Source organism: Silurus aristotelis (assembly GCF_946808225.1).
Source record: "Silurus aristotelis genome assembly, chromosome: 5".
Taxonomy (NCBI): Eukaryota; Metazoa; Chordata; class Actinopteri; order Siluriformes; family Siluridae; genus Silurus; species Silurus aristotelis.
Window position 1 is genome coordinate 15,721,337 of NC_139578.1, and position 15,450 is coordinate 15,736,786.

Below are 15,450 nucleotides of genomic sequence, written 5' to 3' on the forward strand. Positions count from 1 at the left end.
TTTGACTAGATAAAAAGAAATACCTTTATTTAAGAAATTAAAATAAATACTATACAGAATCCAATGTAGAAAAAGTTTAATACATGGCTTCTGTCTGAAAAAGGTTATCACATTTTAATAAATTCATTTAAAAAAAAAAAACAGCACTGAGCAATGTAAACTGCACAGCCAAACCTCCGCTCCCACTTCACAAGACAGGTTTCTTTAAACCAGAAAAAAAAAAAAAAAATTCGTTAGAAGCTCTACATAATCATTTGTGGTTTGGTCCTTTAAAAGACCCCTCCAATCTCTTTTGGTGAGGTAGGTTACTGGAGCAACACTCCTCAATACAGGACGTACACAAAATCTATACAATACACTATGGGGTGATAATGTCCCAACACCGAGCCATGTGTGGCATGGGTGAACCGAGAAACGTCCTTAAAAAGACAATGCTACTGCAAAATGGCACTATACAAGTTAAGATGTAAAAACCATGTCCGGCAACAACGCTTATTAATTTAGAAATGTTTCTAACAAATGTGATGGCAGTGTTTTTGTTCCGAGCACTACAAGAGGGGAAAACAAATCAAAATCTTACACTCCACCCTCAAAGCACAGAAGATTTAACACTTTGAATGCAAGACAGATCTTTGCCCAAATACCTGGCTGAGCAAGATGAGAATTTTACACTCATCATTGTATGTTCAGCCATACTTTTCCATAAACTATTAGAGCAGCCACAATGTATGGCATAATGGCATGTCAAATAAACAGGTCCACTTCAACCATTTGGTGCTCAGCTCTTTAGTCAATAGATACAAATATACAGAACAATAAAATAAGTGGATGGAACATGTCAGAGGGATAGCATCACTGCACAAGGCTCACTCCAATTTAACCAATCATTGTTAAATGCTAAAAAGAACACTCAAGAAAGTCTTTTCAAAGTCACACAAGGCATATTTATGTCTTTGTGTACAATGATAATTGTTTGGGCAATGTTGTGGATTTAGAGGGGAAAGGAGCATGTACAAGTCCAGATATATAGGAGACAAAGAAATGAAATGGGAGAAGAATAGTGGGAAGATGGTTTTAGATCAAGTCAGCCACATTCATTGGCATTTCTTCCACAGTGGTGTTGTAGAAGGTCTCAATGTCCCGGAGTGTGCGCTTGTCATCCTCAGTCACCATGTTGATAGCAACACCCTTTCTGCCAAAACGGCCACCACGCCCAATTCTAAACAAAATAAAATCATGGTTAGAATCCCACAAATCACTTCATTAAAAATATATTTTCGGACCGGTGCTGTGCTCATTTCTTGCCTGTGGATGTAATTCTCCCGGTTTGTGGGCAAGTCGTAGTTGATGACCAGAGAAACCTGCTGCACATCAATGCCACGAGCCTGGAGGACAAGGAGTATTTCCATTTTAAAAATGCACTTGGCAGGTTTTTAAAAATGTTATGAGCATTACCATCCCTAAACTTAAGACAAACCTACCAGCAGGTCAGTGGTGATTAGGACACGACTGGAGCCAGAGCGAAACTCCTTCATAATTAAATCTCGCTCCTTCTGATCCATGTCTCCATGCTAGAGAAGGGGAAAAAAAGAAAAGCCAGCTCATGGTTAGTAAAACTCAATTTCAGTTCCAAATATCTGTGTCCATAGCATGAAACAGTCTTCTGCTCACTGTACTGAGTAGACTGGGATGAATATGGACTGCATTTTTTATTCCCTCAACAGATATAGAACCAAGTGCCACTTACAGACACTGCCTTGCCCAGTTGTTAAGGGGGGGTGTTTGTATTATACACAGGTGAGAATTTACTTACCAAAGCAGACACTGTAAAGTCTCTAGCATGCATTTTCTCAGTCAGCCAGTCCACCTTCCGGCGAGTGTTAATGAAGATAACAGCTTGAGTGATAGTCAATGTCTCATACAGGTCACAGAGTGTGTCCAACTTCCATTCCTAAGACACGATTGAAGGGAGCCAGTTACACAATATGCCAAGTAAAAAAAACAAGTTACTAAATCCTCTAAAAACTTAAATATCTAAAGCAACAGTAACCAGACCACCTAGATTAAATTTGACCACGTGTGCAATGACAAGTTATGTACACCAGATGGCGCCTTTTAGCTTTACATTCTTGCACTGCAGAAATTATTGTAAATGCATTTACCTCCCTCTCCACATTAATGTAGAACTGACGAATACCCTCTAGGGTCAGCTCTTCCTTCTTCACCAAGATCCTAACGGGATCTCGCATGAACTTTGTAGTGACATCCAGCACCTCTTGAGGCATGGTGGCCGACAACAGAATCACCTGCAGGAAAATATACACGTTTTAGCACAACTGAAACTTGTTTTTAATTATTTAATCAAGCAAAAATACACTGGAACAATGAAATGTCAACTGCTTTATAGTCGTGATAAGGGACAGAGGGGACCCAGTCACTGTGGAGAGCAGCAGGAATACTATACCAAAGAACTTTGTTCCCTCCACAGCAAAGGTGGCTAGGGGGAGAGGGATCTTTGGCCAACAGCCATCGAAGATCATAATGATTGTACATAATTTTTTACCTGAATGTCAGTGGATAGCTTCTGGAAAATCTCATAAATTTGGTCCTTGAACCCTCTGCTCAGCATCTCATCAGCTTCATCCAAGGCAAACATCTTAATGTATTTGGGAGCTAATAAAAAAAAGAACACCCATGTTTAATGAAATCTTCCACCAGACAATATACCTTGAAAATTAATTAATAGCAAACTGAAAATATGCTGGACCAGGTTAAACAAAGCTGAATCTGCTAACCAATAAAAACCCTCATTGTCAACTACTCAAATCCTCATAATGCAAAAGATGGGCAATGCTGTGTTCAGGTCAGTGAAGTCAGATCATGCCTCCAGAGATCCATGAACCCTGTTCACACCTCAACAGAACGTAGAGATGTGGCAGAGGAACACAGGAAACTCTGGAGTCAGTTGACACGCATGGGGATCATCATTACAGCTTTTACGCCCTCAGATATTAATTAGAGTGTTGTAAGAGATGCTTACAAAGATATCGTCGGTTAAGCATGTCAAAGACTCGCCCAGGGGTTCCAACCACAATGTGGGGCACATCAGCCTGGAGCTTCTGCACCTCGTTACGGACATTGGTGCCACCAATGCAGGCATGGCAGGTACCACCCATGTAGTCTCCTAGGGCAAGAACCACCTTCTGGATCTAAAGTCCAACAGAGAAATCAGTTAAATACACCCAGTTGGTTGCTATACACAAACTTAGCACCATTGAGCCAAATACTAGAGGTCAAGGACATGAGCTAATGAGCCAGAGCAGCAAAAAAAAAAAAAAAAAAAAAAAAAAAAAAAAAAAAAAGGACTGATTTTCCCACAGATATAAAAAGATATCACTGAGACACTACCCTGCCTAGCGAATAAGACAGATCTATATTTCTAATCAAGTGCTCAATGCATGCAGAAGTGTAACATTTATGCAAGTTATAAAAATTACTATGCACCGAGTCTTACCTGCTGAGCAAGCTCTCTGGTTGGAGCCAGGACCATAGCTTGCGTGGCCTTAAGCTCTATATCAATCTGTTGCAGGATGGAGATAGCGAAGGTGGCCGTCTTCCCCGTTCCAGACTGAGCCTGAGCGATGACATCATAACCTGCACAAATAAATTTTGGTAATTATTTTGCCAAAGGAAGCCTTCCAAAGTTAAAAGGCCTTTTCATTCTGTGCCCGTAGCATGAAACAGTCTTATGCTCACGGTACTGAGTAGACTGGGATGAATACAGGCTGCATTTGCTCTTCCCTTACCAGATATAGAACAATGTGCCACAGAGAGACACAGTCTTGCCCAGTTGCTAAGGGTGGCAGAAGACCAAATAACACTACTCCAATAAAATAAAGATCTTTCCAAAATACATACCCTTAATGCAAGGGAGAATTGCCCTCTGCTGAATGGCAGAAGGTTTCTCAAAACCATAGGCATATATCCCCCTGAGGAGGTTCTCACGCAATTTCATGTCATCGAAGCTGTCGACAATCTCCTTCCAATTTCCCTAAAAAGACAAAAAAAATCCTTAGCACAAGGCATGCATGGAGCAGGAAAAGAACTAGTAAGAACAAAAACTGGAGCTGTACTGGCAACCAATTAATGAATGCGTATAAAACACTAGCATTTTAAGCTACATAGATTAAATTAAATAAATGTTAAATACGGTATGTAACCCACCTCAATGACTCCATCAGGCTCCATGCCCTCGGGACCATTGTCTCTACTGGGTAAAAAAAAAAAAAAAAAGGTGGAGAAAAAAAATTAGATTCTAATCTATTCGTGCCAGTTCTTATAACTGGTTCGACATTAGCGAGACCAGAGAGAGGCGCAAATCCAGGAGTGAGAGAGCCACGAAATGGAGGAACACGTGAGACACGTCGCAGGTTCTGCAGGAGGCCCCTTCATGCCAAAACCAGTTTCAGCAGAAGGGTTTTTGGGCCTCGTTGTATAATTGGCAGTAAAAAAAACACCCACACGATCGTTTAATAAATCGGATCACTGCCATTTCATAGTTAATGTAAACCCGTAGCGAACAAATGGAGTAAAACCAGCTATGCTAACACTTAGATCATGAACACGCGATCAGACTCGTTTAAATAATATTTTCCGCCTAAATTAATGAAAATCGGGAAAAGTATAAAAACAGTTGAATTTGTGATGACTAAGTGAACTCGGTGTTAAACCGAGGTGGGGCTGGGTGAGGTTGCGGCCTACACTCCCCCGCACTAACGGACACTTCTCTTTTGTCTAGCCGGTAGGCCATGTGCACGAGGCTCAAGGTTTTTGCGATACTTTTCTAATCCTGGTTAACACGAGGCAGATTGATGAACAAATCGCACGATATTATACCAGAGAGCATCGCAGCCCTTTTCCCCCGCGTCAAATGTCGGGAGAAAGTGACTGATTAACCCTCGAGAAGTAGAGTCACGAGGCGACCATGTGGATGAGGCCGTGCCGGCATCTAGCATAAAGTGTTAGCATGAGGCTAGCGACCCGGCAGATTTTAAATTTTCCGCTAACCTCATACTAAACGGTTTTTACCTACACATATAGACCAGAGTGATGGTTAGACACGTACAAATTGTAAAACGCACTAAAATAACTAAAAGGCTAAAACAAATTGTTTTATGTCCAACCGCGGCCTTCTTTCGTCCACGCTGCGGAGTTAGCAAGCCTACTATGGGCCACGCCGCCAGAACCTTCGAATTAGTCTGAATTTATCCGAAGCAAAAATCGAATAATCGCTTTAGTTCCTTCTCGTATAAGCAGTATCAAAACATTAAAACCAACATTCAATACATTTAAACATGTTTAAAATGCTTGGTGTATTAAGCGATTCACTCACCTATGTTCATGTTCAGTCGTCATGATTACAATGAAAGATAGAAGGGCGGAAACGTTCTTAATACTGGGCTGTGTCACGGCTTGAAGAATTTTCATTGGAGCATTCGCCTGTCATCAAATCTAGGCTTGGCGCCCATTGGCTGAATACTACATCGCAGTAAAATAGTTACTGTGACATCACCAGCCAAAGAAGTCCGGCCCAAAATGTAGGCGGGACTTCTATGGCCTCACAGTAAACGTTGACTCAATGATTTCCGACAAACGTTGAATTGCAAAACTATAGTATTATAGCATTAAATAATCTATATAATAATGATGTCGTGTATACATATCATATATATTTGTGTATGTATATATTTATATTTATATTTATATATATATATATATATATAGAGAGAGAGAGAGAGAGAGAGAGAAAAAGAGAGCGCTAGCTAGCTCGCTTGCTTGCTTGCTTTATGTTCAGGCAATTCAAAGTTTATTACTAATCAGAGTGCAAGGTAATTTGATCAACTTAAAATGATATGTCTGTACTAATAAAAATGTTGAAATAATAATCCGACTATCAATTATACTAGGGCATTCCATTGAACTTAGAGGCACAAAACCTAGATGAAATGATCGTCACAGTGGTTGTGAACACTACACAGGCATACAGGAGGATTAAAAAAAATAGACTGTGCTGTTTCACCCTTTAAATATCTCCATTTGATCATATTTTGTCATTTTAGAGATCTTCAAAAGTGGTCCAATTCAAATCACAAAAACAAATAAATTATAAAGCAGTGAAACAAACAATCTGCATATTTTCCACAAACTTGTAATACACAAACATGACAAAGATAACAATATACAGTCAATAGTGATCAGACCAGGCCGACCCATTAGTTTACACAGGACATGGTTTATTGAAAAATAAAAATAAAAGAAATATGATTATACTTGCACATTTGAGTAACATAACTTTTCTCAACATTTAATAAAAAGTCTCACTAGACCATTACAGATGATGAGAAAAATCCAAGAGCGGCATTCTAACCCTCTGGTGAAGCCTTTTACAAGAGTCCGAAAAGGCTGCTACCAAGATGTCAAATCTCAAAAAGGTAGCCATTAGAAAGAAAGGAAAAAAAACCCTGGCCTCTTGCAACCACAAGAAAAAATATCACTGATACAAAACAAAAATATTTAAAAAACTGGGTTTTTTTTAATTAATGTGATATCCTGTTGTATAGTCTTTCTCTGCCTTTTGGGATGAAGGTTTTCAGCTGTTTCTTTTCCGCATCTCTTGCTGCATAACCCTCAAACAGTTATCACAGTGAGAGCTTGCAATGACAGAGCTCTTTGTACATAAGTCTTCTCAGTTTAGGCATATCCTGCTGACTGAAGCTGAATGGCTGCCCCAATGCCAGACACTTACAGTACTAGAATGAAGAAAAAGTGAAAGTTAGCAAGGTGACACAAAAGATGGTGCATTCATTCTACTGACATAAATTTACATTTTTACTCTTGCATGTATTGATGGTGGTTTCTAATGGTTTCTCTGTTTCTCTGGGATATGAAACAGCTTTAGAAAATTATACAAAAACACTGAGGAGTGTTGGAGAAGGTTTTCTTAACTTACCTGAAGGACAAAAGCTCCACAGTCGCTGTCATTATTCTGCCTTCCTACATTCTAAATACAAATACATTAATAAATGAACAGCTTGTAAAATGGACTATGTACAGGTCATTTGTCTGGTATCGGTAACACTTTACACCTACTGAATATGTACACACACAATCGCTCACGCCTCACACACTCACTCACATGCGTTCACACTCAATATAATTCTCAGAGTTTTGTACATAGAGGTTTCTGGTCAATTGTTCTATAAAACTGCAACTATGACTCACCATTTTGAAAAAGCCCCTCCACCCAGTGAGAAAATCTCTCTGCTGCTTTATAATAGCTTCTGCCTGGAGGTATTTAAAAATATGCTAAAAAGGGAAACAAAAAACAAGTGGATTTAAAAATACAAACTGTGTATATGTTAAATGCAAATTCATGTTAAATCATCCAATTGTGGAAAAATAAAAACACTATTAAAAAAAAAAAAAAAAAAAAAAAAAAAAAAAAAAAAAAAGACAAGCTCGGACCTTGGGACATCGCCGGTTAAGAGTTCGCTGAGAGTCGAAGTAAGTGATGAAACGTTGTTTGATGTCCACTGATACAAGTGACCAATGCACTTCCAGGTGAATGGGAATCAACAGAAGATCCTTGCTGAAGATATCAACCTAAAAGCAAAAAATACAATACAACCTTACACACTTCAGGCCCAAATATAGAATCTATGCCAGGAGGTCTCTATGCCATCTGACTTTATCTCAGAACAGACAAAACATCTCAAAAAAACCAAACAGCTAAATATCCAGCCAATGGACTATCAAGTTATAGTCACAAAATCATTACATCACTAAATACCTATCACTATTACCTCTCTAAATGGCATACTATTTTTTATTAATTTTTTATTTTAATGAATGTATTCCAAGACAAAAAAAACATCTTACATTTTTTGTCCACCGTTTTACTCCTTCATAACCTTTAGTTCGCAGCTTATCATAAAAGAAGCTGTTGAAGAAATGGACCTAAAATGCATGGGGGAGAAAAAAAAAAAAAGTTTCTTAAACATTTTGCGCTTAAAGACTCTTTCACCTAATATACAACTCAAACCTCACTCAGTACAGCATTATATTACAAACTATCATATTTACAAGGTAGGTGGTGCCCAGGAAATGATTTATCATCATTATTTCTCTGTTTCAGTGAATAAGAATATAAATATCAAACGTACTGATATTGCAAATGTAAATGTTCTCATTATTAATTATCAGCTGAAACATGCTCCAGGCATTCTAGACATTCCTTTGTCTAATATTAGGCATCTGTTTAATGAAGTTTATAAATGTTCCACTTCAAATGCTTAATTTCTGTGTAGGTGGAAAATATAATTTTACAGAGTGTAGTGGAATTTCCTCTTTTACACCTCAGAATGGGTTGGTGTCGAGACAAAGTTTGTCTCCTGGATCAGACTCATGTATTCTGATCCACAGGCCTTAGTTACAACAAGCAATATTCATTCATTGGTATCAGTATTTCACCTCTTTACCACTCGTTTAAAAATACGAGACAGAGCTAGCCTTATTATGTTCAACTACAATAGAAACCCTGGCTCTTTATTTTAACCCTTTTATCATGTGTAAACAGAAATTTAGGGTAAAATTGGTCTCTATTTAAGTGGACAACCTTTTTCTAAATAACTCTAACCCACCCAACCCATCTCTGTTTCCATGCCCAGTCTGTTAGCCAAATATCTGGATAGAAATTACATTAAATAATGGTAATAATATTTTGGGTAGTTGTTGTAGCCAGAGAGAGTTCTTATTAAAGAATAGATTTTTTATGACATCTGAATGCAGATTCCAGTTGGCATTATATAAAGTAACTTTATAAAGCGGACTGTACAAACCCCCTGGATTCCATCCATTTCTTTTTTATATTTTTATATTTAAAAGAGTTACTGGAAATAATGGAAAAGTAATTTCATGATTCATCACCTTGTCAGGCACTGAATCCATTACAAGGTCTCCGTACATGTTCATAACCTGAAAAAAATGTACATGGTATTCCTTGAGAAGACGTGAGGGAATATACAAGTGTGTACATTTTAAACATTTTATTAAATAAATATATATTACTATAGAAATGCACTATACCTGGTCATTGAGCCAGTTCTGTCCATACAGAGTGCTCAGATCATCCATTGTGAGAACATGGCGCTTGTAGTTAACGCTGAACCCACGTACCATGCTCGTACCTGGGGACCTCTGGTAGGACTGGATTATCTGGTGCACCTCTGCTTTCCTAAAATGACCATCATGTGTCCATTTGTAATAAATCACATGTGCAGTGTGAAAAAAAAATACAATAACTATATGTACTTGAATTCACTGAATAAAATCTAGCTGGTATCTTAGAAAAACAACTTTTTTCTCCCATACATTCACTTGTGTATTAATTGTGAGACCATTAAAGTTTGTTCAGCTATACCTGTAAGGTTGAGAGAAGCTCTCACTGAAGATCTCCTGCAGTTGCTCCACTATATCATCAGTGTGTATTGGGATCAGACTGCCATATTTATGGAGGGACTCATCCAAAATGCCTGGTAGAGGATTTAAAAATGTTTTGCAAATATATCATTCCATACAATTAAAAAATATAATTCCATAAAAAGTCTGAATACCCTTAAAATATATGTAGAAAGACATTATAGCTGTTCAGTTTTACCAATGCTTTTTTACAGTAACAAGACACCTAAAATGTATTATAGAGGTACATATACAATACTGCCACGTTTCCACGTTTTCTGGGAAAAGGGATGGCATACATTTTCTCTATACAATGAGTTGAGTAATATAAATAAAAAAAAACTGAGGCAAATTATTTGAGAAAAATAAATAAATAAATAAAAGTACTATACACGAAACATGGTGTTTCCCAGAGGACTATTATTACTGATGCATACTCTGGAGAGCTCTGGAGAGGTACACACAAAATATGCTGCAGAATGAAAAAAAAAAAATGGAGGAACTGGGAGAAAACGGTGAGGGGCGAGGAGAAGATTCATGTTAAAGCTTGTTTCCGCCACAACTTGATTTCTCGCAATTGCGACTCGATTTCTCGAATTGTCTCCCAATTCTAAAATTTTTTTTTAGCCAATCAGGCAGCGTCACCTCCTCTGCAGTGCCAGAAAACTTTACACATTGAAAATAAAATAGTCTACAATCAATAGAATTGCATTGTATAAAACTGAGCCTCTGATCCTTCGAGAGAACTCTGGAGAAGACGGAACAAGACAGATGAAGCAGAGGAGCCTCGTCCATACACCAACAGCTTCAATCTTTAGGCCAACAACATGGTTACAGGTGGATGCACCAGAAATACTGGATGTTTACAAGAAAAAAGTCACCAAAAGAAACAAACAAAACAAAAAAAAAACTGAATGTAGTGAGAATTGAAAGAAAAAAGTCAGAATTATGATGAGAAAAAAAGTCAAATTTACGAGAGAAAAAAAAATTGCAATTGCGAGAAAATACTAATAGGAATCAGGCAAACTTTTTTTAATGTGGCGAAAAAGAGAAGAAAGAAAACGACAAAGTTTGGGATCATTTCAAACTAAAACAGAAAACACAGTACAGTGCTAAATTTATTTTTATTTATATATTTGTATTTTGATGTAATTGTGGCAATTAACTGCACTAAATGGGTTTAGTTTTCACAGACATATTCTTATATGCAATTTCAGAAATAAAAATATAATTTTTTCTTAAAAGGAAACAAATTACTTGTTAATTTTTAGAGACCCGTCTTATTTTCTCTTGTGTATTTAGTATTGCTCTTAAATTAAGAAAAAGTACTTCTTATCCAATTACTAGATTAATCAGTGGAAAAAATCGGTAAAATACATGATGACTAAAATAACCGATAGTTGTTGGAGATCAAGAGGACTTTTTCATTAAGATTTAATTGAAGTGATGGATAAAATCTTTCAATAAACAAGTAGTAAATGCATTTTTAAAGACAGGATATTATTAGATTTTTTAACATTTGCTGCCAGTGGGTTTACTGAATATAAATATTTACCTTGGACACAGGACACATGCTCTTTTGTAAGGGCCATCTCCATTCTTTGCATGGAAACTGAGGGAAAATCTTGCCTTTCACTGTTCCCAACACTGACCGCTGTGCTTGACTGGGAAATGCCATGATACCCATTCAAATCACTAAATGAAGCATCTGAAATGAGATCAACACCATTTTATGAGGAACTACATGGATAAGAAAGTTGCTGATAAATGTCATTTGGACTTCATGAAATATTAGACTTACCTGTCTCAATTTCATTTGCACTCTGTGCTGTTAGTCTTGAGCTGTTCAACCCTGGGTCCCGCCTCTGCCTGCTTGGATAAAGATTATACTGACGCCACCGCCTTGCTCGTCTATACCCAAGTGTGCCAACCCACTGTGCCCGCTGCCGCCATGATTTCCAATTCTGAGCAAGCCGAAAGCGAAGTCGTGTTGAGGCTCGAAGCTTCCTCCACCGCTTCAGCCTCTGCTGCCTCAGGCCAAGAAGCCGAGCCCAGAGGGGTCTCTCATGGACATCCATGACTTCAGGTTTGTCTTGCTCCTTATTCGAAGGTGAAAAGTTCTGGTAGTAATGGGCCATTTGTGGCAACGACTCATGTGGCTCATGCCAGTCCCCCATTCCTTCCTCCTCCTCTACTGGAGCACATTCAGAACTGATCTCCTCACCTTCCTCCAAGTGGTCCTCTTCTAAGTCTTCCTCCTCTTCTTCATCAAATCCATCCTCTTCATCCATCTCATCAGTCTCTATATATTCTCCAGTCCACCCCCTTTCTTTTTGACCTACTTTGAAGTCCATAGCACTTTGGGCATTAGGAGGAGAATCAGGGCCCAACAGGTGACCTCCTGCCATACCTCCACCACTGCTCTCATGGCTCACGGTTAAGGAGAGCTCACCCTGCCAGCGGTTTGGAACCAAGCTTGTCCCGCTGTCCCTCATGGTCCACGGGCACCCTGCCACCTGCGCCAGCTCGCCGTCTGCAACAGGCATAGATGCACAAAGCCTCATTTGGTAAATGAAAGGATAAAACAAGCCTTTGTAATATAAAATACAGCAGAATGCAATGAAATAGGACAGGCTGGGTGACACTAAAGCACTGATCTATATTGTTTCCTTCTGATGATGGATCCAAAATGTAAATATGTAAATATCAATACTGTTTGCTTATTTTTTTAAAGCACTGAATGTTACACATATAATTTTGCTTTCAAAACAAATCAGAAATTAATAATTTATAGTTTTCCCTATTTTATATACACATGCAGACTGTGTTATTTAATACAAACAAGTATTTGTATGGTCATTTTCACAGTACTAATTTTAATTTTTTAGTTTGTGTATGTGCGAGACAACATTGTGGGTGTACTGAAGTACTGAAGGCAGTGATTTTGTTCACAATACCTCCAAGTAAATTTTACACACACAATATGTATACTTCAATAACAAAACTGCAATATAGTTTAGTATAAATGTCATATAGTACTCTATCAATAATCACACAAATTCAGGACTGTGGTGTTTATTTTTAACCTGAGATGTTACTGCTTTGGGAATTTCCTGGTTATAACCAAATAAATCAGGATGTGTGACAATATGATTTATTGCAGACTTTATGCACAGATCCGGGAAGTCTGCAGAGTATAATTAAGAGGCACTTTTTCCTATAGTATTAAAAAACACATTTATTTAAAATGACATAAAAAAAAAAAAATACACGTAAAAATTTAATTCTGTTGTCAAAGTAGAACGCAACAGATTTTTTTTTTACATGTTTAATTTAATAATTAAACTCAATTATTTTTTAAAGCCCTTTAATTCCCACAGATCAATATGAAAACTAACAGTATATAAAATGTTTTGAACCTACAGAGTCTTTACTGAGCTGAATTGTTAATTGGCTTCGACATGTTCGTATTGGTTTCAAATACAGCTTAATAATATAGCACTGGAAAAAAATTCATATCGTTGGCCAGAACAAAAGAGGAAAATAATAAAGCTGCTTGTGTGTGTGCTGAAGCACCTTGTGTAATTCACACGAACATACTAACAGGTTAGCATTTAGCCGCAGCCGAACATGTTTATAAACGTGTCTTCGGTCAGTGCGGCTCATGAAGAAATGACTGATATTTCACATGATGCTATGTAGGTTAAATAATCCCCCTGAATCCCGTTAGACATCCCTTTATAATCCGCGATATGTTTTTTTTGTTTCTTCACTTATTGAAATGTGACGTTAATAAAGCGTGCATAATTAGCAGGCTAGGTGGCTAGCTGGCCTAAACACTTCTCATCACACCGTTCCCTTTTTTTTATTTGTATTTTTTGCATTTGATTTATTCATATCGAGATAACACTCACCGTCCGAGTGCAGTTTTGTGTGATTTTCAGTAGATGGGTGTTAGCTGTGCGGTTCACTATATGTATTAGATTTGTCGCAGATTTGGTATGAGGAGAATTTCAGCCCTAATCAATGAAGCCCGTCGCCTTCTTTCAACGAAGCTGTGACGCGCCTGTTGCCGAGCCTTTGTTGATGACGTCAGCAACGCGCGCGCACGCACATGCACACACACAAGCCCCCCCCCCCCGTTCTCTCTCTCTCTCTCTCTCTCTCTCTCTCTCTCTCTCTCCACGTTCCTCTAGAGGTGATAATGGTGTGTGTGTATAAGGATGATTGAGATTTTGTTAAAAAAAATTCTTAACATCTTAACAACAACCTTTTACTCCCAACATGCATGGATGGATGGATAGATCAGGGATCATGCATGTTGGGAGTAAAAGAAGGAAAATAAATCAGGGATGGATGGATGGATGGATGGATGGATGGATGGATGGATGGATGGATGGATGGATGGATGGATGGATGGATGGATGGATGGATAGATAGATAGATAGATAGATAGATAGATAGATAGATAGATAGATAGATAGATAGATAGATAGATAGAGCAACAAACTTGACTTGATTGATTTGACCAAAAATGCAACTTACGACCATTTGACCATTACGACCACAATCGCTAGCCCCAGCGTACGAAAGTGGCATAATTTCACAGTACTGTACATATAGCCTACTCTACTTACGACCAAATCGTGTTACGACCGGTCCTGAACAAACTTTTAAGACCAGGAAAATTATTTGCATTTCTGCTGGTGGATCATAACCAGGTTGTAAGAACTTCTTCAAAAAGGCAAAAGAAGAAACAAGGGCAAGAGACAAAAAATAGAGAGTAGACAATTTATTAAAAACTGCATCAAAAGTTTAAGACCATAGCCTTTTAAAATCTGTGCAAGAATATAACTTTAAAGTCATGATCTCCTGATGGAAAAAAAAAAGCTTTCTGTTTTTGAACGTGGCAGGATTGTTAAGCTGGGACAGAATAGATTTCACCTTCATTGAGCCAGAGGATCCGACAGGATGTCCATGAGGACACAGACTGATCCTCGACCAAATTAAGGCCCTTCCTGATGCTGACTGGAGCCCAATAACTATAAGACAGCATCTGCGAGAGAAGGACTTAAAGAACAAAAAACGTTTTCGAAAGCCACGTCTCCTCCCACACCACAAACTGGAATTTGCAAGGGAGCAACAAACATGGGACATTTAAAGATTTTCTCGGATGAGAATTTTTTTTTACCTGGATGGTTCTGATGTCTTCCAACGATACTGCCATGACAAGGAGATCCCACTGGAGATGTTTTCTACATGGCACAGTGGAGGAGGCTCCATTATGACCTGGGATGGAGCTTTAGCTTGTGCAGGGGGGTCAAATGGCAGCTGGCATTGTAGACATGTTGACTGAGGGCCATTGTCTGTGTGGTTCCCCTGATCTAACTCCCCTTGAGAATGATTGGGAATGGATCGCAAGGGAAGTTTACAAAAATGGACAATCAGTTCCAGACTGTGGATGCCCTTCGTGAAGCCATCTTCACAACATGGAGCAACGTTCCCACCGGTCTCCTGGAAACAGTTGAATCAAGCATGCTGAAACAAGTGTTTAAAGTTATGAACAAGAACTGTGGGGCTACTCACTACTCCTTTTTTGAGACTTTTAGTTCTGTTGTAGGGCTATAGTCTTAAACTTTTGATCAGCTGATGAACAGCCTGTTTGAGTTTAAAAGCAGTTTAAAAAAAATTGCCTACTGTCTGTTTCTTTGTCTCTTGCTCCTTTTTTGTCTTTTGACATTTTAAAGCAGTTCTTACAACCTGGTTATGATCCACCAGCGTGAAATGCGAATACTTGGAATGTTTCCCCAGTCTTAAGATTTTGTTCAGGAGTGTATATCGTCTTCTTCTTCTTCTTCTTCTTCTTCTTATTTCAGCTTCTCCCATTAGGGGTCGCCATGAACCTCCTCCTTGGTCTTCCTCTTTTCCTCCTTC

General features: G+C 38.3%; 2 protein-coding genes across 2 annotated transcripts; both read right to left on the bottom strand.

Moving 5' to 3' along the window:
- eif4a1a (eukaryotic translation initiation factor 4A1A) lies at positions 1-5,493 on the bottom strand. The gene is made up of 11 exons (XM_083543087.1): positions 5,393-5,493; positions 4,225-4,270; positions 3,919-4,051; positions 3,515-3,654; positions 3,041-3,209; positions 2,564-2,673; positions 2,163-2,306; positions 1,814-1,951; positions 1,482-1,571; positions 1,306-1,385; positions 1-1,219 (listed from the first exon to the last, which is right to left on the bottom strand). The coding sequence occupies exons 1-11, from the start codon at positions 5,485-5,487 to the stop codon at positions 1,075-1,077; spliced, it is 1,290 nt and encodes a 429-aa protein (XP_083399213.1). The 5' UTR covers positions 5,488-5,493; the 3' UTR covers positions 1-1,074.
- A 779-nt stretch (positions 5,494-6,272) lies between these two features.
- Positions 6,273-13,624, bottom strand: senp3b (SUMO specific peptidase 3b). The gene is made up of 11 exons (XM_083541120.1): positions 13,431-13,624; positions 11,318-12,049; positions 11,072-11,224; positions 9,479-9,590; positions 9,145-9,292; positions 8,986-9,033; positions 7,939-8,016; positions 7,525-7,662; positions 7,282-7,365; positions 7,010-7,060; positions 6,273-6,809 (listed from the first exon to the last, which is right to left on the bottom strand). Exons 2-11 carry the CDS (start codon positions 12,009-12,011, stop codon positions 6,699-6,701), a joined length of 1,617 nt encoding a protein of 538 aa, XP_083397246.1. The 5' UTR covers positions 12,012-12,049; positions 13,431-13,624; the 3' UTR covers positions 6,273-6,698.
- Between the last annotated feature and the right edge of the window lie 1,826 nt (positions 13,625-15,450).

Coding starts and splice junctions, on each gene's coding strand:
- eif4a1a (XM_083543087.1), bottom strand. CDS start 5,487: ATGAAAATTCTTCAAGCCGTGACACAGCCCAGTATTAAGAACGTTTCC. Junction 4,052..4,224: donor AGCCTGATGGAGTCATTGAG/GTGGGTTACATA, acceptor TTGTCTTTTTAG/GGAAATTGGAAGGAGATTGT. Junction 3,655..3,918: donor AATTCTCCCTTGCATTAAGG/GTATGTATTTTG, acceptor TTATTTGTGCAG/GTTATGATGTCATCGCTCAG.
- senp3b (XM_083541120.1), bottom strand. CDS start 12,011: ATGAGGGACAGCGGGACAAGCTTGGTTCCAAACCGCTGGCAGGGTGAG. Junction 7,663..7,938: donor TAAAACGGTGGACAAAAAAT/GTAAGATGTTTT, acceptor TTTTGCTTTTAG/GTTGATATCTTCAGCAAGGA. Junction 7,061..7,281: donor GGAGGGGCTTTTTCAAAATG/GTGAGTCATAGT, acceptor ATTTGTATTTAG/AATGTAGGAAGGCAGAATAA.